Source organism: Pristiophorus japonicus, chromosome 15 (genome assembly GCF_044704955.1).
Source record: "Pristiophorus japonicus isolate sPriJap1 chromosome 15, sPriJap1.hap1, whole genome shotgun sequence".
NCBI classification, from domain to species: domain Eukaryota; kingdom Metazoa; phylum Chordata; class Chondrichthyes; family Pristiophoridae; genus Pristiophorus; species Pristiophorus japonicus.
In genome coordinates, this window is record NC_091991.1 from 71,566,410 (window position 1) to 71,591,245 (window position 24,836).

The 24,836-nt window shown below is 45.3% G+C and overlaps 1 protein-coding gene across 1 annotated transcript in view; it reads left to right on the top strand.

The window, feature by feature from the left end:
• Positions 1 to 2,648: 2,648 nt before the first annotated feature.
• The window catches only part of LOC139280847 (ADP-ribosylation factor-like protein 8B-A), a 121,223-nt gene continuing 99,035 nt past the window's right edge, over positions 2,649 to 24,836 (top strand). Inside the window, exon 1 of the mRNA XM_070900595.1 lies at positions 2,649 to 2,894. Within this exon, the coding sequence (XP_070756696.1) occupies positions 2,766 to 2,894 (129 nt within the window). The 5' untranslated portion in view covers positions 2,649 to 2,765. The remainder of the gene's footprint in view (positions 2,895 to 24,836) is intronic.

Genomic DNA, 24,836 nt, shown 5'->3' on the forward strand with positions numbered 1-24,836 from the left:
AAAGGCAGAGACACATTCATTTGTGAACTGCACAGCACGCACCCAGGCATCGTGATGATGAAAGCCATAGCCACATCCCATGTGTGGTGGCCAGGCATCGACTCAGATTTAGATGTGTACGCCAGTGCAACACTTGCTCTCAGTTGAACAATGCACCCAGAGAGGCACCGCTAAGTTTATGGTCCTGGCCATCTAAACCGTGGTCGAGGATCCATGTACACTATGCGGGCCCATTCCTAGGCAAAACGTTTTTGGTTGTCGTGGATGCTTACTCAAAGTGCATTGAATGTGCAATAATGTCTGTAAGCACGTCTACGGCCACCATTGAAAGTCTACGAGCTGTGTTTGCCACACATGGCCTGCCCGATGTCCTAGTCAGCGACAATGGGCCGTGCTTCACCAGTGCCGAATTCAAAGAGTTCATGACCCGCAACGGGATCAAACATGTCACATCTGCACCGTTCAAGCCCGCATCCATCGGCCAGGCAGAACGGGCAGTTCAGACCATCAAACAAAGTTTGAAACGCATGTCGGAAGGCTCCCTGCAGACCCGGTTGTCCCGAGTACTGCTCAGCTACCGCACCAGACCCCACTCAATCACAGGGATTCCACCAGCCGAGCTGCTCATGAAAAGGGCGCTTAAAACAAGGCTCTCTCTCTGACCACTCTGATCTACATAATCACATGGAGGACAAGCGACATCAACAGAGTGTGTACCATGACCGCGCAAACTTGTCACGCGATATTGAGATCAATGATCCTGTGTTTGTGCTCAATTATGGACATGGTCCCAAATGGCTCGCTGGCAGTCACAGCCAAAGAGGGGAGTAGGGTGTTTCAGGTTAAACTGACCAATGGGCAAATGCACAGAAAACACTTGGACCAAATTAAACTGCGGTTCACCAGTAGCTACGTACAACCTGAAGAGGACACCACCAACTTTGACCTTCCAACACACACACACACACACAAGTGGCAACTGACATCACAATTGACCATGAAACAGAACTCATCACCCCCAGCAGCCCGGCAAGGCCAGCTGCCCAACAGCCCAATGAAGAACTGACCAACCCAACCACACCAGCATTTGTACCAAGACGATCGAGGGAGCGCAAAGCCCCAGGTCGTCTCACCTTGTAAATAAGTGTATTGTTGATTTCACGGGGGAGTGATGTTATGTATTTAACCCCTTGTAACCTGCATCACACCTGTCCACCAGAGGGCCTACCTGTTGGAGTCCTAAGGGATCCCAGCATCCTTTGGGAGCACAGTCTATAAGCAGGCCACCCACGAGATACCTGCACTCTGGAACGACAATAAAGGAGCTAAGGTCACATTTGCTCATTACACACAGTACTCGGTCTGACCATTTATTATGAGTATAACACTCCCTAACTGATCCAGATTCAATTGCCTAACCTTTCATTTTTGTTCCCTTTCCATTCTCCTCGCTCCCTCCCCAAGCCAAACTCTAATCCACCTTCAGCGGCAGTCTTCAGCTCTCGGCTCCATATCTTGAAATGCACCACTGCCTAGCTATATCTCTGCCCACTTTAAAATGCCCGCTTAAAACCTATTTTCCTAAAGGGTTTCCAATGACCTGGTTATTTGAAATGTAAACAGCTCTTAAAATGCAGGGTTTAAATTAATAGCAGCTTCCGCCAGACAAATTGTGGGGACTGGTGCTCTGCGATATGTGTGCGCACTAGGTGCGTACAGCAGAGCTGGACTCCAGTCGACTTGGTTAATCCTTGCCACTGGACCAAGACCTAACTCTGTCAAGCCCATGTGGTGGCTGGTGTGCAACGGTCACCACATGTTAAAAAAATCCACGCACAGGCATCTTCCACCCTTCAACATGTAGTTTGGGACCTGGAATATTAGGTCCTTCATTGAAACACCTGTGAACTCATCCCTTTTTGGCGTGGAAGCAAGTTATCCTCGATACCATGGACCGCCTATAATGATGTAGGAAACGCGGCAGCTAATTTGCACACAGCAAGGTCCCACAGACAGGAATGAGATAAATGACCAAATATTCTGTTTTAGTGATGTTGATTGAATGATAAATATTGGCCGGGACACTGGGGAGAACTCCCTAGCTCTTTCTTTGAATAGCGGCGGTGGGATCTTTTATACCGCCATCTGGGGGGCAGACGGGGCTTCAGGTTGATGTCTCATCTGAAAGAAGGCACCTCCGACAGTGAGGCACTCCCTCAGCACTACACTGGAGATTATGTGGTCAAATCTCTGGAGCGGGACTTGGGATTGCACAACCTTCTGACTGGCATGTAAAGTTGAACTGTGCCCAGCAAGAGAAATTGCGTAATTTATTTTGTGTTTTCTATATTGCATTTATTATGCTTTACACTTGTTTACTTTGATTGTAATTTAAATTTTTGCATTCGCCGTGCGTTTCCTTTCGGTTTATTTAGCATGTTGTGGTATTGTTTCTCTCGGCTCTGACGGTGTCTGGGGTTTGACCTAGCCAATTGACATTTGCACACATCCTCCCTGCCCAAGCCTCCCGCCCCAGCACGCTGCTGGCCAGCTGATGTGACGCTCCACTCTCGCTTGGCTGTCATATGATCGCTGGCTGCGGAGCTGGAGAGGAGGAGGAGGAGGAGGAGGAGAGATTAGTCGAGCCCGACACAACCCGAGCGGCCAGGCGACGTGTGCGGAGAGTGGGAGGGGGAGAGAGTGGAGGCAGGGGGCCGGGGGCTGGAGCCGGAGCCGGGGACAGGGACAGGGACAGAGACGGGACGATGAGCATGTTGGTGCTGATCAATAAGCTGCTGGACTGGTTCAAGTCCCTGTTCTGGAAGGAGGAGATGGAGCTGACCCTGGTCGGGCTGCAGTACTCGGGCAAGACGACGTTTGTGAATGTGATAGCGGTACAGTGAGCCACGGGCTGCCATTATCCAGTGTCTGTGCTTCATTGTGTGTTTAACATTCTTCTTCTTCTTCTTCATCTCTTGTCGCCCTTGACAACCAGGAGGGGAGCAGGCCCCGCCACCAGGGCACAGCCTCTCTCCTGGCCTCTTCATCTCCTCCCTCCCCACCCCCAACAATTCCTGGTCAGTGAGACCTCGCACTTTATTGAAAGGGAAAGCCCACCGACAGCTGTTTTTATTTTTCGGGATGGGGATCCCAGGACTATCTTGCCCCCTCTGCGGCCTGTAGGTTTGGGTACCTGTTCAGGCGTGTGTGAGGAGGAGCCCAGCTCCCCTCAAATCACATCTGTGCCCAGTAAATCTCTCCTAGAAACAGACTTCTCATCATTCCCTGTGAATGATTACATTTTCTAGCTTGATGCTTTGCTTTGTATTCCCCTTTTAAAAATATTGTTGTTTACAGCTTTTATTATATTTTAAAATTATATATATTTATATTAAGATCTGTTTCACTTCCACCCCACCCCAAATGTGATGTGCATCATTTTGTGTGTGTGTGTTTGTGCGTGTGCATATATGTGTGTGTGTGTATATTTACACATGCATACACACGGTGCTGTCATGTGTGGTCCAGTTGAGCCAAGTCATCTGGTGTTGCACAAACCCTTCCCCAGGAAATAAGAAACCATGCATCACCCACCTCATGTATAATGAGTTAGTAGCATCACAGATGATTTTTCAATTACAAATTGTACGGCTGGGATGATGCATTAGAAATGAATATTTGTTTTGTCCCCTCTTCCTTTCAGCATTTTAAATGGTGTATTCTGGTCTTGCATTAATTACATTTAATATTGATATCCTACAATTTCCCTTTAACTTTCTGAGCAGTTAAAGTTGTTCCAGCTTCCAGACAATCTTCAAGGGATTTCTGTAGATCTTTCGAGAAATTAAGCTGGATGTGAGGACAAGAGTAAATAAAACTTGAGTCGCTTTGAAATGTTAAAAGTTTTAAAAAAAATGATGCAAAATTCCTCCTTGCCAAGGAGGTTAAGGTTATGGAAAAGCTGACCCCTCTGTGTGAAGTGTATACTGTAATTGAATAAAGTAATTAGAGCAATACAGTAAAATCCAGTATATAGTGTTTTAAAAATGCATAGAAGTCAGTAATTGCTGCAAATGTAGCTTTTATGTTTTTAGAATACATTCTACTGTATTTCTGAATTAGAAGATTGACCATAAATGTTATAAGAAAATAACATCGGGTTTGAGATTGTTAGGTATCCAGTATCCTTATGGTTGCTTCCCCTCAATATAATTTAAAAAAAAATTTCATGAGATGTGGGTGTCGCTGACAAGGCCAGTATTTATTGCCCATCCCTAATTGATGGTGGTGAGCAGCCTTCTTGCATTGCTGTAGTCCATGTGGTGAAGGTACTCCTACAGTGTTAGGGAGGGAGTTCTAGGATTTTGACCCAGTGACGATGAAGGAATGGTGATATACTTCCAAGTAACATTGATGTGTCAGGGGAACATGAGGGTGGTGGTGTTCCCATGTGCCTGCTGCCCTTGTCCTTCTAGGTGGTAGAGGTCGCGGGTTTGGGAGGTGCTGCCGAAGAAGCCTTGGCGAGATGCTGCAGTGCATCTTGTAGATGGCACACACTGCAGCCAAGGAACGCCAGTGGGGGAGGAAGTGAATGTTTAAGGTAGTGGATGGGGTGCCAATCAAGTGGGCTGCACTATCCTGCATGGTGTCAAGCTTCTTGAGTGTTGTTGGAGCTGGACAAATGCAGGCAAGTGAAGAGTATTCCATCACACTCCTGACGTGTGCCTTGTAGTTGATGGAAAGGCTTCGGGGAGTCGGGAGATGAGACACTCGCTGCAAAATACCCAGCCTCTGACTTGCTCTTGTTGCCACAGTATTTATGTGGCTGGTCCAGTTAAGTTTCTGGTCAATGGTGACCCCCCAGGATGTTGGTGTTTGGGGATTCGGCATAAATATATCTGCTTCAAGTCTCATTGAGAAGAATGGTCATAAGACCTGAAACATTAACCCTACCATCCTTGCTCCTCAAATACTGGACATCTAAGCGTTTCCAGCATTTTCTGTTTATATTCCAAAATAATAATTGCCCGTTCCATATTCTTGATTAGTAGATCACTGTTCTCCTTTTCACCCCACCTCTCCTGAGGATGCGGACTCAGCAGAAATAAAAACTGATTATCTGGTCATTCTCATTTCTTTGAGACTGTAATTGTGGTAAACAATCCCTCCTTATCCTTCTCGACTTGTCTGCGACCTTTGACATGGTTGACCTCACGGCTAAAGGGATCAAGGGGTATGGAGAGAAAGCAGGAATGGGGTACTGAAGTTGCATGATCAGCCATGATCATATTGAATGGTGGTGCAGGCTCGAAGGGCCGAATGGCCTACTCCTGCACCTATTTTCTATGTTTCTCTGACCACACCACCCTCCTCCAATGCCTCTCCTCCATAGTCCAACTGGGTGAGACTGGCCTCCCCTGGCTCCATTCCTAATTATCCAACCATACCAAGAGAATCGCCTGTAATGGCTTCTCTTCCCTTTTCTGCACCGTTACTTCCTCATTCCCCCAAGGATCTATCCTTGGCCTCCTCCTATTTCTCATTCATGTTGCCCCTTGCCAATAACATTTGAAAACACAATATTGGGTTCCACATGCCCCAGCTCTATCTCACCACCATCTCTCTCGACCCCTCCACTGCCTCTCATTTGTCACGCTGCTTGTCCGACATCCACTGTCGGATGAGCAGAAATTTGCTCCAACTAAATACTGGGAAGAGCAAAGCCATTGTATTTGATCCCTAGCACAAACTCCGTTCCTTAGCCACCAACTCTATCCCTCATCCTAGCTACACTCGGAGGCTGAACCAAACCGTTCGTAACAGTGGCAACTTATTTGACCCTGAGCTGAGCTTCTGACGCCATATCCTCTCAATCACTAAGACCGCTAACTTCCACCTCTATAATGTCTCAATTCATCTGCTGCTATGCCTTTGTTACCACCAGATTCGACTAATGCAATGCTTTCCTGGCTGGTCTCCCACCTTGTACTCTCGTAAACTTGAGTTCATCCAAAACTCTGCTGCCTGTATCCTAACTGGCTCCAAGGTCCGATCACCATCACCCCTGTGCTCGCTGACCTTCGTTGGCTCAAGGTTCCGCAACGCTTTGATTTTTAAATTCTCATCCTTGTTTTCAAATCCATCCATGGTCTCTCCTCTGTAACCTCCTCCAGCCCTACAACCCTCCAAGATCTCTGCACTCCTTCAATTCTGGCCTCTTGCACATTCCTGATTTTAATCACTCCATCATTGGCAGCCGTGCCGTCAGCTGCCTAGGTCCAAAACTCTGGAATTCCGTTTCTAAACCTCTCTACCTCTCTCTCCTCCTTTTAAAACCTACCTCTTCAACTGTCCTAATATCTCCTTATGTGGTTCGGTGTCAAATTTTGTTTTTAACACTCCCGTGAAGTGCCTTAGGATGTTTTGTATGAATACAAGTTGCTGTTTGTGGCAGCTTGCTGTGCGCAAATTAGCTGCTGTGTTTCTTACATTACAATGGAAATTGTACTTCAGAAGTACTTGATTGACTGTAAAGCTGTTTTGGACGTCCTGTGCTCATGAAAGGCTCTATATAAATGCAAGTATTTTTTTCTTCATAACTGGAGTATGGTGCCTTGGGTGCTAGTAGCCTCTCTGGTACCTTGTCCCAAGTGACAGTTCTTCATTTGTAATTTAAACAGTAACTGTTAACATGCAAATTAATCATGGAGCTGATTCCAGTGAAGCCCACTTAGTTTGTTTCTAATTTCTGCATCAGGTCTTTCCTAGCTCAGGGATCCTCAGGCTGATTGTAATTCCCCCATTGTTGACTGGCTAAGATCCAGGAACTCAGCAGAACCGAGGACTGAAACCGAGGATCTTTCTAGTGTGTTTGGATCTGTGCTACACTGGATGGTGCCTTTGGCAAATGAGTATTGAGGGAGCTTAGAAACGCCCTTCTAAAACTTCACGTGTACAGGTTTTGAGAGATTATTTCACTTAAAAGAACATAAGAACATAAGAAATAGGAGCAGGAATAGACCATACGGCTCCTCGAGCCTGCTCTGCCATTTAATATGATCATGGCTGATCTGATCATAGACTCGGGTCCATTTCCCTGTCTGCTCCCCATAACCCCTTATTCCCTTATCGGTTAAGAAACTGTCTATCTCTGTCTTAAATTTATTCAATGACCCAGCTTCCACAGCTCTCTGAGGCAGCGAATTCCACAGATTTACAACCCTCCTGAGAGAAGAAATTCCTCCTCATCTCAGTTTTAAATGGGCAGCCTCTTATTCTAAGATTATGCCCCCTAGTTCTAGTCTCCCCCTCAGTGGAAACTTCCTCTCTGCATCCACCTTGTTGAGCCCTCTCATAATCTTATACATTTCGATAAGAGCACCTCTCATTCTTCTGAATTCCAATAAGTAGAGGCACAACCTTCTCAACCTTTCCTCATAAGTCAACCCTCTCATCTCCGGAATCAACCTAGTGAACCTTCTCTGAACTGCCTCCAAAGCAAGTATATCCTTTCTTAAATATGGAAACCAAAACTGCATGCAGTATTCCAGGTGTGGCCTCACCAATACCCTGTGTAACTGTAGCAAGACTTCCCTGCTTTTATACTCCATCCCCTTTGCAATAAAGGCCAAGATTCCATTGGCCTTCCTGATCACTTGCTGTACCTGCATACAATCCTTTTGGGTTTCATGCACCAAGACCCCCAGGTCCTGCTGTACTGCGGCACTTTGCAATTTTTCTCCATTTAAATAATAACTTGCTCTTCGATTTTTTTTTTCTGCCAAAGTGCATGACCTCACACTTTCCAACATTATACTCCATTTGCCAAATTTTTGCCCACTAACTTAGCCTGTCTATGTCCTTTTGCAGGTTTTTTGTGTCCTCCTTAGACATTGCTTTTCCTCCCATCTTTGTATCATCAGCAAAATTGGCTACGTTACACTCGGTCCCTTCATCCAAGTCGTTAATATAGATTGTAAGTAGTTGGGGTCCCAGTACTGATCCCTGCGGTACCCCACTAGTTACTGATTGCCAACCTGAGAATGAACCATTTATCCCGACACTCTGTTTTCTGTTAGTTAGCCAATCCTCTATGCTAATATGTTGCCTCCATCCCCGTGAACTTTTATCTTGTGCAGTAACCTTTTACACCACACCCATTGGTTCCCCTTTATCCACCATGTTCGTTACATCCTCAAAGAACTCCAGCAGATTTGTCAAACATCACTTCCCCTTCATCAATCCATGCTGACTCTGCCTGACTGAATTATGCTTTTCCAAATGTCCTGCTACTGCTTCTTTAATAATGGACTCCAACATTTTCCCAACAGATGTTAGGCTAACTGGTCTATAGTTTCCTGCTTATTGTCTGCCTCCTTTTTTAAATAGGGTCGTTACATTTGCAGTTTTCCAACCTCCAAAGAGCTAATAACATCAGTTTCCTTTCTAGTGTCATTGGTTACGACACGGGGAACATTTTGCAGTGGAGGTCAGTTTTGCAGATGTATTGGCATTTCCTTCCTTGATTCCTACCCTGAAGTCAACAGCATGAAAACTCTCCTCTTGTGAAAATGAGCTAAATTTATAAGAAATAATGATAGAAAAAAAAGTGGATGGCTTGTCTCAGCCCCTACACAGTGGATTGGAAACTGTTATTTGATGTCAAGGACGGAAAATGAAGCACTCTGACAATGTTTCTTTGTCAGTCCAGCATAATTATTCTGTGGCAAATAAGGCCTTTTCCTTCTTCTTTCCCACACGTAAGGCTGCAATACAAATCACGCTAACTCTCGAGTCCATTATTTTTACTCTCCATTTTCTTTCCTGAAGCTGATGGGTGGTTTAGTATAATTAATCGATCTGTGTCATCTTTGTGCATGTGAGATGAATCCTCCTGCCAAAGGCAGCCTTAAATTGGCAAGCCTCTCTCTCCATATAGCATATATCATAAATGGCGTATCATAATGGTGAACATGATTCCATCCAATTCTTTTGCAGTGGCATTTTATGTCTTAAACAAAGCCTTGAAATGTCATCATCATCATAGGCAGTCCCTCGGAATCGAGGACGACTTGCTTCCACTCTTAAAATGAGTTCTTAGGTGGTTGAACAGTCCAATACGAGAACCACAGTCCCTGTCACAGGTGGGACAGATAGTCATTGAGGGAAGGGGTGGGTGGGACTGGTTTGCCACACGCTCTTTCCGCTGCCTGCGCTTTGTTTCTGCATGCACTCGGCGATGAGACTCGAGGTGCTCAGTGCCCTCCCGGATGCACTTCCTCCACTTAGGGCGGTCTTTGGCCAGGGACTCCCAGGTGTCAGTGGGGATGTTGCACTTTTTCAGGGAGGCTTTGAGGGCGTCCCTGTAACGTTTCCTCTTCCCACCTTTGGCTTGTTTGCTGTGAAGGAGTTCCGAGTAGAGCGCTTGCTTTGGGAGTCTCGTGTCTGGCATGCGAACGATGTAAATGTAATGTAAATGGATTGTGTCTCTCAATACTCAGTTTGCATTCTTGTTTTACGTACTTATCAGCCCATTGTGCATTCCAATTTACCTGATATTGATTGATTTGAAATAATTCATTCTAACCATGTTCCCCCTGAGCTTTTGCCTTTTTATTTGTGAAAAATTTAAAACACATCTGTGAAAAAAGGTTACTTGTAAATAGAATTACCTTAGTTGTTAAATCCTTATTTAGTATCAAACTAGCTTTCTTTGTACTAGAATGTTAATTTTGCAGTGCAGGTTAGTTCTTTATGTTGTCTGGCTTTTCTATTTTGTATTGATCACCACCAGGGTTGCAATTTTTTAAATATTTGTTCTTGGGATATGTGCAACATTGGCAAGGCTGTATTTTATTTCCCATCCTTAATAACCCAGAGAAAATGGAGTTGGGCCTTCTCCTTGTGATTATGGTGCTCCCACAGTGATTGTTGTACTGTTCTTCCCGGGGTTCAAGTCTCGCTGCAGATGTGAGCATATCATCTAGGCTGATGCTTCAGTGCAGTACTGAGGGAGTGCTACATTGTTTGACGTACCTCTTTCGGAGGCGATGTGAAACTGAGTAGCACTGAAGTAGATCCCATCTACTTGCCCAGGATCCCATGACACTGTTTGAAGGGGAGCAGGGAGTTTGGGCGTCCTGGCCATCATTTCTACCTTAGCCCACACCACCAACAATACATTTGTTTGATGATTTACATGGGACATTGCCACATGAAAATTGGCTGCCATGCTATACAAATGCAAGATTGTTTTTTTTCTTTTGCTGCCCGAGTACTTTGCTTCTTGCTGCTTGAATGCTTGGCTGTGAATCCATTCACTTTGGCCAGATTGATGACCACGTACATCCATCCCTTGTCAAACGTTGTTAAATCATCATAAAATATAGCTGGGTAAGTCATATGGCTTTATCCTGACTCCTAAACCTTGAAATTTAACTTGAAGAAAATCTGCAAGTCTGTGACAGGCTGACTACAAATTGCAGGAAAAAAAGATCCCTTCTTATGGACGACTTCTGTTTTTTGAGCAATATTTGGAAATGTAGTCAGTTGATCAGTAAGACCTGTGTTGGGCACTGCAGAGTATTGGCATGGTTGAGCTCCATTCCAGCCAAGACACTAGAAGGTTGAACAAAATCCTTCGTAGGAAATCAAAGGGGCTCCCCCTTAGCTATGCTGTAAGGAACACTGCATCATGCATGTCATCTTTAAGAGGAGATCACAGAGATAGGAAGAAGGGAGGGGTGAGGCCATGGAGGGATTTGAAAACAAGGATGAGAATTTTAAAATAGAGGTGTTTAACCGGGAGCCATTGTCGGTCGGAATGCACAGGAGTGATGGGGGTACGGCATTTGGTCCGAGTTGGGACCTGAGCTGCCGTGTTTTGGCTGACCTCAAGTTTACGTAGGGTAGAACATGGGAGGCCAGCCAAGAGTGTGTTGGAATAGTTAAGTCTAGAGGTAACGAAGGCATGGATGAGGGTTTTAGCAGCAGATGAGCTAAGGCAGGGGCAGAGATGGGTGATGTTCGAGAGGTTGAAATAGACGGTCTTGGTTATGGTGTGGATATGTGGTTGGAAGCTCACCTTGGGATCAAATATTACCCAACTTAATACTTGTGCTGCCACTTGTGAATTCTTGGGAAGTGGGAATTACCTCGCAGTATAAATGCACCCTTAGATTCTGATGGGAAAAGGAATGGCAAAATTAACACACAAGCACTGAACATTGGCCTGGAATTTGCGGTCTGCAGCGACGCGAAGGCGTTTGCTGCTGGCCTCGAAGTACGCTTCGCGCAAGCATCTCGCGCTCCCAGTGTCGAGAACTTGGGTTTACCGACCTTCAATTCAAATCAATGGAACTTAATGGGGATTCCCTCGTGCAAACAGCTGTGACGTCAACAGGTTGTCTGAGCAGCCAATCAAAAGGCAGAATTCTCACACAACAAACAGGAAGTGAGTAAGCTCTAAAAATTCTAACTTTTTGAACCTATTCGAGAGAGCAAACCAAAGATTGGGGCTCTCACATAGGGAAAAGGCAAACCTGAAATAAAGATAGACAAACTTTAAAAAAAAATTAAAAATTACTTTTTTTTCAAAAGTTTCTTAATTAAAATTTTTATTAAAATGGGCAAATTTCACACTGCACAAGATTAAAATTAGTTTTCAGGCCCTTAATATTTGTTTAGCAGTAATAATGCTGTTAAAACCCCAGTTACACCTAATCCCATTGGGTCTAACTGTTAGTGGGGAATTTCGCAGTATACTCACTGCAGAAGAGCCAAAGTTTTCATCAGTTTCCTCGATTTGGGTGATTACACAGATTGCTGGCTCTGTGAGGGGGAGGGGCACATCGCGGCATGATTTAGAGTTGTCATTGACAGACCGCAACTTCGAGATTTCTGCATGCGACTGCGAATGTGCCAAATTCCGAAGTTGTGGTCAGTTTATAAGATGGAATGACAGCGAAAGCTGCCAATTTGCCGTCGTCCCGCCTGCAACTTTCAGGCCATTATGTTCTGTTGATGGATGGAAAGTTTTGTAAAAACTAGGGGCTCTATTTTCTTCTTTGCTGATTTTTGGCATCCAGGTTTTTTTTGTGCCTGATTGTGCCGGAAAAAAAAAGTAAAATTTCATTTTGGCGCTGCGGTACCCGAAGTTAAATCTGTGGGGTGGAGCTTCAAGTCTGTGCCAAAAGCTGAGATTGTCAGGGTAACGAGCGACACACTGAGGGAGGTTGCCAGGGTAATGAGAGACACACACAGGGCTGAAGCTCCACGGCCAGGGCTTGCAGCGGGGCGGGGGAGAGGGGGTCATTCTGCTCGGGATTGCAGCGGAACCGGGAGTGGGGGCCCAACACCAGAACAAGTAATCTTTAATGTAAAGAGATGAAAAAGAAACACATTAAACATGATCATTATAAACTATCTTTATGAACAAGACTAAACTGCAAAGAAACAGCTCTGATTCAGACCTGTGCGCCGATTTTCATAACTTAACGTAGGGTTTTTCTGATCGGTACTTAAGGCCGTCCTTAAAAAAAAAAATCGGTGTTGGGGAAAATCGCTGAAATGCCACAAACGGAGCAGAAATCAGTTTTCACCCAGACCTGCGCCAAAAAATCTGCCATACACAAAATATCCGGCGCTGACAGTTGCCGCCGGCATACAAACTTTGAGGAATGTTTCAAAATCAAGATTGTTCCAAAAAAATCAGCGGACGCCAACAAAACGGTGCCCACAGGTGCCGAAAATTGAGCCCTAGGATTTCAATCATTGATGGATTTTGAGGGCTATAATCAATGAAAAATGTAATTGAAAAAATGCCAAAATGCAAAACTTCTAGAACCATTGCTTGTGGATTATTGGATCTAAATGGTTCAAACTATTTGCTTTATATGAGAAAGCAAGTTTAAGTTAATTTGGGATACCTGCTTCTCTATTGACTGCATTAAGGGAGCCCTTTGGACCTGATTTTTATTCTATGGAAAACATGAAGATAATGTAGGAAGTCAAATGGTTTGTCCCCTGTACCTAATGACTGAACATCTCACCAGTCTTGTGTCCAGTGCTGTCATCTAAAGGAATAAATTGGAAGATTTTTTTCCGAGTTTTTTTTTCTCTGTCATCTCTTCTGCCAGTTTTCTCTCCTCCCTAATGGTGCTTTTTTCTTCACTGGGGTAGAGTTCAATGAGTAATAGTCATCCTCTGGTTGCTTGCCCAAGTGGCTATTGTTCATATGTGAGTCTTGACAGTGAGTGTGACACACAGTCCACCTGTGGAAGACACACCATGACTGGTGATTGAACATGGGATGTTCCTGGTTTGTATGGGATAGAGAAGGAAACTTTGACTCTGAGCTATCAAGATAGCAAGAAGGGTGAAGTTTTTAATGGTTTCCAATTGTCATTTAAGTTTTTGTTAAAGTTTGGCAATGCTTAACACACAGAACAACAGCACCATCTTACTTTTCTATAGTCCTCATATAAAGAGATGTCTGAGAGCTGGTGGACACCGGGGAAGAGGAAGACACGGGAAAGAGAGATTTGAAGAAACGGGGGCTGAAGGAGAGTAACAATGTAGAGATGCTGTGGGTGAGATGGAGTGGGGGAAGCAGAGGTGGTGGGGAATGGGAAGTAAGGTAGACTGAGATTTTCCCTACCTCGGTGGGCCCGTGGCAGGTGATGTCAGTGGCGGGTCCCAGCCTCCCTACCTGCTCCCAGCCCGCTGTGTAGAATGATTTTCCCCCGATTGGTTTGTTGAGCCTGCCCAACGCGTTTGCCGGCCAACTGAAAGAAGCGGGTCTGATGACGTGATTTGATGACGCGTCATCAGCCGGTTTCCTTAAAAGGACCATGCGCAAATTTATTTTGACATTTTTGTGCTGTCAGTGTTCTACAGCATTGAGGTGCTGCAAACACTGACAAGCCCTGCACAAAGGTACACAGCTGCACCCAGGCTCTCCCATGACTCCCTCCAAATGCTTATGCAGGGAGGTTCTCTTACCTTCCAATGGGTGGAAGAGACCTCCCCAGGACACCTACATAGCCTGGTTACACATTGCACAGGAGGATATCGTCGTGAGGACCAGGCTGCAGTGAGGCAAACTTTTCAATGATCTCAGTAGATCACGAAATGTTACTTGACCTCAGCTGCTATGCCACTCATCACATCGCCATCATTCTGCCTTCCCTACCCTACTCCTGCACATCCTTACTCAGACCAACTTACCTTGCACCTCCACCCATCCCTCTCTCGCTATCTACATTATCACTTCCCCATCTCATGAACCATTCCTCACCCATGCCCTCATTCTAGTCCAATCATACAAGGGTAGACACTTGTGTGTTTTAGCCAATGATCATGTGAAGTTTCTGTTAATGTGCTGTCTTTATTTTGAACACTTTGCGTTCTTGGACAGATTTGTGAACCTTTGGAAGTGGCCTAGTGAGTTGCACTGAATGGTGAGACATAACGGTACCCCCCTCGCACCCCCCCCCCCCCCCCCAGTAATGGTGGTGAGTGTGAAAGGAATGACTTAGGCATTGTAGGGATGGTTTATAATGATCTTGGTGTAAGGGGGTGCCAACTTGGCCCATGTGGCAGCCAGGGTGTATAGCGACAAGTCAAGTAAATTTGGCCATAGTGAGGCCATCCCTGATGTCCTGGGCAGCAGTATGGTCAGCTGCTGATGCCCTGTTGTCCTGTGCAACATCAGTTGATTGCGGAGAAGGTTGGTGGTGGTGCTGTTGATGCTGTTGGTGATGCTGGTGTTGGGGCTGATCATGATGGGATTCTGAGGATCAAGGTGAGAGAGTTTCAAGGGCACCCATGCTGATTGAATAGATGACAGGTGAGGTAGAGATGACAGCAGCGATCTGTCAATGGTGTGAAAGTTAATGAGATCATACCGGATGGAGACTTTTGTAAAGACTTGCGGCATTCTGAATCTGTAGTGAAAATGCAGTTCAGAGAAGCTTGTGGCTAAAGAAAGATATCTGAATCAGCTGGTAGCTTTGACTTGACATTTGAAGCTGTCAACTCATCAGCTGAAACAATGGCAAGTGACTTCCCGCCTCAGCGTCACTGACGAGATCTAGGCACAGCGGGAAACCGGTGGGTGACCTGTCAAATTCCAAAAGCTGGGATAAAGCAATAAGTGCCTGTAAGCAAGCCACTAATGATTTCAGTTGCCTCCTCTGCCGCTGCGTGTCTGGTCGACTCAGCACTGACAGACCCGACATTTGATAAAGGCGGGTTGACGGCAGGATTCTGACCCGCTGTCAAAAAAAAAACACTTTCCCACCCGATCTGCCACCGATCGTGCCCGCTGACCCCATGGAAAGCTCCCCCTGGAAAGTTATTCCCGTAGTGTTGGAGGAGCAGAGGATGTGAGAAGTGATGTACTGTTGGAGGAGATCGTGGAGGTAACAGTCAAAGGCATGCAGGGATTTGAGATAAGGAAATGGATTTTAATTAGTTCTCTCGGGCACAAGGGGTCAGTAGAGCTCGCCATAAATGGGCATGATGGGGATTCAGGCCCTAGTGCAGGTGAGTATTCTGGATAAACTAGTTCATGGAGGGAGGCTAGCAATTTGCGATTATTTGCGAAATTCAACCTTGAGGAGATAAAGGTTTGTATTAAGATTTTGCTGGCAGAGGTGGTGTCATGGAGGCAAAGATAGATGATTTTTGGGGATAAGCAGTGCATCAAGGGTCTGCATCTCTGGATTTAGCCTGAAATTGTAGCTGGGAGGTTGATAGAGTTGAGACCAGAGGCACATAGTAATCAAAGAGGATGGCATTGGTTTTGTTGGTATTTAGCTGGAGGAAGTTTTGCCTCAATTGTGGATAAGCAGTTGGAGAGAATGACATCAGTGGTGGGATTGAGGTGCCGAGTTGAGAGTCATTGGCGTACATGTAAAAGCAGCACCATCTTTCCGGATGATGTTGCCTATTTAGTGCATAGATGAAGAGGGAGCCAATGATGCCTGGGTTACATTGGAACAAAGGATGAGAAGCAAGAGAAAGCATTTAGGTGTCCGTCTTGGCTCAGTCGTAGTACTCTCGCCTCTGAGTCAAAAGCTGGGTTCAAATCTCACTCCAGGGTCTTGAGCACATGATCTAAGCTGACATGTTGGTGCAATACTGAGGAAGTGCTGCACTGCCTTTCAGATGAGATGTTAAACTGTCTTCCCTCTCAGGTGAATGTAAAAGATCCCACAGCACTATTTGAAGAAGAGCAGGGGAGTTCGCTCCAGTGACCTGCCTAATATTTATCTCTCTACCAACATCACTAGAACTGATTATCTGGTTATGTGAACACAGGGAATGGATAGATAAGGGGGAGGGAAAGGAGGCTGGAAAAATTAACTGCAGGGGAGTAGCCAAGTGTGGAAAACAACACAAAAGGAGACAATAGAAACATTTCCACCCTTCCCTCACCTTCACACGGTCCATCTCTGTCTCTTCCCTGCCTCGATTTCTCTGTCTCCATTTCTGAGGATCGGCTAACGGCAAACATCCACAATAAGCCCACTGACTCCCACAGCTACCTGGACTACACTTCCTCCCACCCCAGTCCTGTAAGGCCTATATTCCATTCTCCCAGTTGCTTCGTCTCTACCTTCCATACTAGTGCTCAACCAAGGATTCCCCTCTACCGTATTTGACATGGCCTTCGACCGTTCTATTTCCCCTTCTGCTCTCACTCCTTCCCCTCCCTCCCAGAATCACAATAGGGTTCTCCTCGTCCTCATCTTTCACCCCACCAGCCTCCACATTCAACAGATCATCCTCTGCCACCTCCAGCGTGATCCCACCACCAATCACATCTTCCCTCCCTTCCCCTTTCAGCATTCTGAAGGGAACCGTGCTCTCTATAACCTTTCCTTCCTGGTTCACTCCTCAATAACCCCCAGCGCCACCTCCCCTTCCCACGGCACCTTCCCGTGCAAGCGCTGGAGATGAAAGGGGGTGGGAGGAAGAGTAGTCCAGGTAGCTGTGGGAGTATGAGAGGAAGCTTGCTGGGAACATGAAAACTGACTGAAAAAGCTTCTATAGATATGTGAAGAGAAAAAGATTAGTGAAGACGGGGAAGGTGGCTCAACCGTCACTAACAAGGGAAATTAAGGATAGTGTTAAATCCAAGGAAGAGGCATACAAATTTGCCAGAAAAAGTAGCAAACCGGAGGACTTTAGAATACAGCAGAGGAGGACAAAGGGTTTAATTAAGAGGGGGAAAATAGAATATGAGAGGAAGCTTGCCGGAAACACAAAAAATGACTGCAAAAGCTTCTATAGGTATGTGAAGAGAAAATGATTAGTGAAGACAAGCGTTGGTCCCTTGCAGTCGGATTGGGTGAATTTATAATGGGGAACAAAGAAATGGCAGACCAACTGAACAAGTACTTTGGTTCTGTCTTCACAAAGGAAAACACAAATAACCTTCCCGATGTACTAAGGGTCTGAAGGACTAGTGAGGAGGAGGAACTGAAGGATATCCTTATTGGGCGGGAAATTGACGGGGTTGAAGGCCGATAAATCCCCAGGGCCTGATAGTCTACATCCAAGAGTACTTAAGGAAGTGGCCCTAGAAATAGTGGCTGCATTGGTGATCATTTTCCAATAGTCTATCGACTCTGGATCAGTTCCTATGGACTGGAGGGTTGCTAATGTAACACCACTTTTTAAAAAAGGAGGGAGAGAGATCACGGGTAATTATAGATCAGTTAGCCTGACATCGGTGGTGGGGAAAATTTTGGAATCGATCATTAAGGATGAAATAGCAGCGCATTTGGAGAGCAGTGATAGGATTGGTCCAAGTCAGCGTGGATTTATGAAAGGAAAATCATGCTTGACACATTTTCTGGAATTTTTTGAGGATGTAACTAGTAGGGTGGACAAGGGAGAACCAGTGGATGTGGTGTATTTGGACTTTCAAAAGGCTTTTGATAAGGTCCCATACAAGAGATTGGTGTGCAAAATTAAAGCACATGGTATTGGGGCTAATGTACTGACGTGGTTAGAGAACTGGTTGGCAGACAGGAAGCGGAGAGTTGGGATAAATGGGTCCTTTTCAGAATGGCAGGCAGTGTCTAGTGGGGTGCCGCAGGGCTCAGTACTGGGACTCCAGCTATTTACAATATACATCAGTGATTTAGATGAAGGAATTGAGGGTAATATCTCCAAGTTTGCAGATGACACTAAGCTGGGTGGCGGTGTGAGCTGTGAGGAGGATGCTAAGAGGCTGCAGGGTGACTTGGACAGATTAGGTGAGTGGGCAAATGCATGGCAGATGAAGTATAATGTGGATAAATGTGAGGTTATCCACTTTGGTGGCAAAAACATGAAGGCAGAATATTATCTGAATGGCGGCAGATTAGGAAAAGAGGTGTAACGAGACCTGGGTGTCATGGTACATCAGTCATTGAAGGTTGGCATGCAGGTGAAGAAGGCAAATGGTATGTTGGCCTTCATAGCTGAGGCATTTGAGTATAGGAGCAGGGAGGTCTTGCTGCAGCTGTACAGGGCCTTGGTGAGGTCTCACCTGGAATATTGTGTTCAGTTTTGGTTTCCTAATCTGAGGAAGGACGTTCTTGCTATTGAGGGAGTGCATCGAAGGTTCACCAAACTGATTCCTGGGATGGCAGGACTGACATATGAGGAGAGACTGGATCGACTGAGCCTGTATTCACTGGAGTTTAGAAGGATGAGAGGGGATCTCATAGAAACATATAAAATTCTGACGGGACTGGACAGGTTAGATGCAGGAAGAATGTTCCCGATATTGCGGGAGTCCAGAACTAAGTCTAAGGATAAGGGGTAAGCCATTTAGGACAGAGATGAGGAGAAACTTCTTCACAGAGAGTTGTTAACCTATGGAATTCTCTACCGCAGAGAGTTATTGATGCCAGTTCGTTAGATTTATTCAAGAGGGAGTTGGATATGGCCCTTACGGCTAAAGGGATTAAGGGGTATGGAGAGAATGCAGGAAAGTGGTACTGAGGTGAATGATCAGCCATGATTTTATTGAATGGTGGCGCAGGCTCGAAGGGCCGAATGGCCTACTCCTGCACCTATTTTCTATGTTTCTATGTAACACCTGCCCTTTTACCTCATCTCTTCCCACTGTCCAGGGTCCCAAACACATTTTCCAGGTGAAACAGCGATTTATTTGTACTACTTGCAATTTTGTATACTGCTCACGATGCGTTCTCCGCTACATCGGGGAAACTAAATGCAGATTGGGTGATCGCTTTGCAGAACACCTCCATTCAGTCCGTCAGGGTGACCCCGAGCTTCTGGTCACTTGTCACTTTAAGTCCCCGCTCCATTCCCGCTTTGACCTCTCTTATCGCAGCCTCTTGCACTGTTCCAACGAAGCTCAACTTAAGTTCAAGGAACAGCACCTCATCTTTCGATTAGGCACTTTACAGCCCTCTGGAATCAACATCGAGTAATTTTAGATCATAACCTCTACTGCTATTTTTTCAGCTGTTTTCCCATTTGCAGCATTTAATCACTCCTGCCTTCCACTCTATCACAGACCGTTCCTTTTGTTCTTTCCTCCCCTCCGCTCCGCCCTCTTCTTGCCTCCGCACCTGGTTAAAATCTGTCGCATCTGAAGTGTCACAGACCTGAAACGTTAACTCTATTTCTCTCTCCACAGATGCTGCCTGGCCTGCTGAATATTCTCAGCATTTTCTGTTTTTAAAAACACAAAAGGGAAATGGGTCTCTGCTGAGGCAGAGCCACTAGCGAGAGCTGCAGTTGATGTGGTGAAGCGTGCCTAGATTGAGGCAGAAGGAAGCTATTAGCCTGCCCAGGAGTGATGAGAGCCTGAGGTGGTAGAAGCTGGGAGTAAGTGGGCTGGAAGTAGTTTGCTAAGGATTGAGGATTATGACCGATTGAGATAGTGGGGTGGGAGTGGACAGAGCGCAGTGGGAGAAGCTAGAAGATCAGAGGCAGAAAAAGGTGGGTCCAGCACAGCTGTCAAATGAGAGAAGATGGTTGGAATCTTCATCCAATTTTATAGCAGTTTTCGTGTCCTTAAATTTTGCATTAATAACTCGTGCATCCACATGGCAGGCATATGTACTGGACATGCTGCATGAACCACTTCAAATTGTAGGTTGAAACTCTCAAAAGATGTGTAAATACAGCTAATGTATGAAATACAGCTGGTGTATACAGGTCTAATATGTCAAACTTCAAGAACAAACTTTTGAGGGGTGGCTTGACCCATCCACCTCCACGGAGGTGTGTGGGGGGCCTGACCCATCCACCTCCATGGCACGAACCTGGTATTGCAGTACTTCCAGGAACGGTGCAGTGGCTCTAGGCCTTTTGGCTAAGAGCATTGGCGCAGAGTGATCCTTGATGTGTGCAAGGTGACCTCTGGCGTTTGTAATCTGACAAGATGATCTGACAAAGAATTGGAAAGATTGGCGACGAATAAATAAATAAATAAATATTAAAAAAAATAAAATAAAAAAAATAAAAAAACTTTTGAAATTATTAAAAAGAAATATTGCAACTGATTTCACTATGTAGTTCACTTTATAAAAAAAAATCAAACTGCTTTTAACCATGAGAATTAGCTACAGGCAAGAAACTATTCTCAAGGGTGTTCAGCTGAGTATTTTCATTGCTTGCTTTAGTTTAAGTTGCCGTGGTGTTTTTGTGTTGTTTCGAATCTTTTCCTCCTTCACTGAGGATAGCTTCTCACCCGAGAGTCCAGTTAAAAAAAAAAAGCACTGGCAGCCTCTGGTACCTGGCCCATGACATCATTTTTTATGTGAGCTGTGTGTGTGTGTTGGAGCATTTGTTTATGTGCTGGACTGAACTCTTTAATTTTGTTTTTCTTTAGAGTATTAAATTTCATTCCATGACTGGAACCCCTTCTGCTGCTTCCCCCTTTCACAGCTTCCTTGCAGCAACAAATCTGGCTGCAGAAGGGTCATTTGTCACCTTCTCGTGATATGGGTACTGTGATTGATTTTGAATCTGGCACTCTCTCTACCGCATGAATGTGGAGGTTAATGGCTACGGCGCAGCGGCAGATGATGGATATACCGCACTAGGTGTAATATACTTACAGGACGCAGTGAACTGCTCGTGTATACAGTGGGTTCGAGCAGATAAAGCTGCTTCTAAACCATAATCGGTTGTGCTTCAGGTAGTTCATACACTATCGTATTTCCCTGAACGTGGAGTTTGATGGTTCTTGCGTCAGACTCCATGTAAAAATGCAAATGAAAGCTCCTGAACTGAAATTTGACACAGGATATCTGTGGTAGAAAGACATTATGGCCCCAAGATTCTGCATGATTTCCGCCCAGATATCGGCTTAATCTGGCTAGAATTGAATGAAATAGCACTAAAGATTGCAGAATTTTAAGCCTGAGTTGCACTCGTAACCACATTACGCTTGAGTATTTGCGATATTTTACGCTGGTCCTAATGTCCATTGGTCCAAAGCGGTCCCCGCTCGCAAAACTGGTCACATCCCCATGTCGGAAATTGCGAGTTTCTGCCAATTACGCCCATTTGAGGAGAGTTCGGGGTTAATAACATAACATAAGAAATAGGAGCAGGAGTAAGCCATTTGGCTCGTTGAGCCTGCTCCGCCATTCAATAAGACCATGGCTGATCTTCGACCTTAACTTCACTTTTCTGCACTATCCCCATATCCCTTGATTCCCTTAATATCCAAAAATCTATCGATCTCTGTCTTGAATATACTCGACGACTAAGCCTCCACAGGCCTCTGAGGTAGAGAATTCCAAAGATTCACCACCCTCTGAGTGAAGACATTTCTCCTCATCTCAGTCCAAAATGGCCAACACCTTATTCTGAGACTGTGACCCCTGGTTCTAAACTCCCCAGGCAGGGGAAACATCCTCCCTGAATCTACCCTGTCAAGCCCTACAAGAATTTTGTATGTTTCAATGAGATCACCTCTCATTCTTCTAACCTCTAGCGACTATAGGCTTAGTCTACTCAATCTCTCCATGTAGGACAATCCCCCCCCCCCCCCCCCCCCCCCCCCCATCCCAGGAATCAGTCTGGTGAACCTCTATGGCAGGTATATCCTTCCTTCGGTAAGGAGACAAAACTGTACACACTACTCCAGGTGTGGTCTCATCAGGCCCCTATATACTTGCAGTAAGACGTCTTTACTTTTGTACTCAAATCCTCTTGTAATAAATGTCAACATACCATTTGCTTTCTTAATTACTTCACTCATTGCCCTGACTCTTGGGCGCACAGGCACCTGCGGTCACGTAAATTGTTAATCACCTGACCTGCAGTGACCAGCAGTCAATTGAACCCACTGGCCCAAGTATGTTTCTGTTGCGACAATTACTTCAAATTGGTCTGTCGTTGGTTCACAAGACCTGTGTCCAGCAGTCAGCTGAGGCCACACAAGTGTGTCCTAATCTCCTGCAGTAATTAGTTAATTGAAGTCCGCAGTGACCAGCAGTCAACTGTAGCCACAGGACAGGTAGAAAATGGTCTTACTTTGCAATCTTCAGCCTTGCTTTGAAGGGAAATTGTACTTCCAGCCTCGACAAAACCAGCGCTGTGTCCAGTGCATTCTGGGTGTAGCGGAGACTCCAAGCCATCGGCTTTTTTGTTTTGTTTGTATATTAGTTTGCTGATTTGTACACACAAGAATAATAGGATCACTTAGCTACAGATCACATTATAGCCTTGCTCCAAAAATGAACAAAAGAGCTGAATTCCAGAGTTGAGGCAAGAGTCATCAAGGCAGCATTTGACCGAGTGTGGCATCAAGAAGCCTTTGTAAAATTGAAGTCAATGGGGATCAGGGGGTAAGCCCTTCACTGGTTAGAGTTACACCTAGAACAAAGGAAGATGGTTGTGATTGTTGGAGTCTAATCATCTCAGCTCCAGGTCATCGCTGCAGGAATTCCTCAGGGCTGTGTCCTAGGCTGCTTCATCAATGACCTTCCCTCCATCACAAGGTCAGAAATAGGGATGTTTGCTGATGATTGCACAAGTGCCCAGTTCTATTCGCAGTTCCTCAGCTAATGAAGCGGTCCGTACCCACATCTAGCAAGACCTGGACAATATCCAGGCTTGGGCTGAATAGTGCCAGCAATGACTATCTCCAACAAGAGAAAGTCTAATCACCTCCCCATGAATTTAATGGCATAACCATTGTCGAATCCCCCACCATCAACATCCTGGGGGTCAGCATTCACCAGAAACTTAACTGGACCAGCCACATAAATACTGTGGTGACAAGAGCAGGTCCAAGGCTATTCTGCAGTGAGTGTCTCATCTCCTGATTTCTCAAAGCCTTTCCACCACCTACAAGTCGCAAGTTGGGAACACGCTCACTTGCCTGGATGATTTGAAGCTCCAACAACACTCAAGAAGCTTGACGCCATCCAGGACAAAACAGCCCTCTTGATCGGCTTAGAGAGAAAGCGGGGAATTACAAGCCAGTTAGCCTGATATCATTCATTAGTAAAATGCTGGAATCCATTATTAAGGAAGTGGTAACAGAGGACTTAGCAAATCATAATATGATTAGGCAGAGTCAATATGGTTTAATGAAAGGGGAATGATGTTTCACAAATTTATTAGAATTTTTTGAGGATGTAACTAGCAGGGTAGATAAAGGGGAACTAGTGGATGTAGTATATTTGGAGTTCCAAAAGGCATTCGATAAGGTGCCATGTGAAAAGGTTGCTACGTAAGATGAGGACGCATGGAGTTGGGTGTAATATGTTAGCATGGATAGAGAATTGGTTAACGGACAGAAAACAGAGAGTAGGGATAAATGGGTCATTTTCAGGTTGGCAGGCTGTAACCAGTGGGGTGCCGCAATGATCAGTGCTTGGGCCTCGGCTATTTACAATCTATATTAATGACTTGGATGAAGGGACTGAGTGCAATCTATCCAAGTATGCTGATGATACAAAGTTAGGTGGGAGAGTAAGCTGTGAGATGACACAAGATCCTGCAAAGGGATGTAGACAGGTTAAGTGAGTGGGCAATAAGTTGGCAGATAGAGTATAACGTGGGGAACTGTGAGGTTATTCACTTTGGTAGGAAGAATAGAAAAACACTATTTTAAATGGTAAACTATTTGGTGTTCAAAGAGATTTAGATGTCCTCGTACAGGAAACACAGAAAGCTAGCATGCAGATATAGCAAGCAATTAGGAAGGCAAATGGCATGTGGCCTTTATTACAAGGAGATCAGAGTACAAGAGTAAAGAAGTCTTACTACAATTGTTAAGGGATGTGGTGAGACCACATCTTGAGTCCTGTGCACAGTTTTGGTCTCCTTGTCTAAGGAAGGACATACTTGCCTTCGAGGCGATGCAACAAGGTTCACTCGATTGATCCCTGGGATGGGAGAGATATCCTATGAGGAGAGATTGAGTAGATTGGGCCTATACTCTCTGGAGTTTAGAATAATGAGAGGTGATCTCAGTGAAACATACAAGATGCTGAGGAGGATTGACAGGGTAGATGGTGAGAGGTTGTTTCCCTGGCTGGAGAGTCCAAAAGTAGGGAGCATAGTCTCAGGATCAGGGGTCGGCAATTTAAGATTGAGATGCGCAGGAATTTCTTCACTGAATGTTGTGAACTGTTGGAATTCTCTACCATAAAGGGCTGTGGATGCTCAATCATTGAGTATATTCAAGACTGATAGATTTTTGGACTCGAGGGGAATCAAGGGATGGGGATCAGGTGGGAAAGTGGAGTTGAGGTCAATGATCATAGAAACATAGAAAATAGGTGCAGGAGTAGGCCATTCGGCCCTTCGAGCCTGCACCACCATTCAATAAGATCATG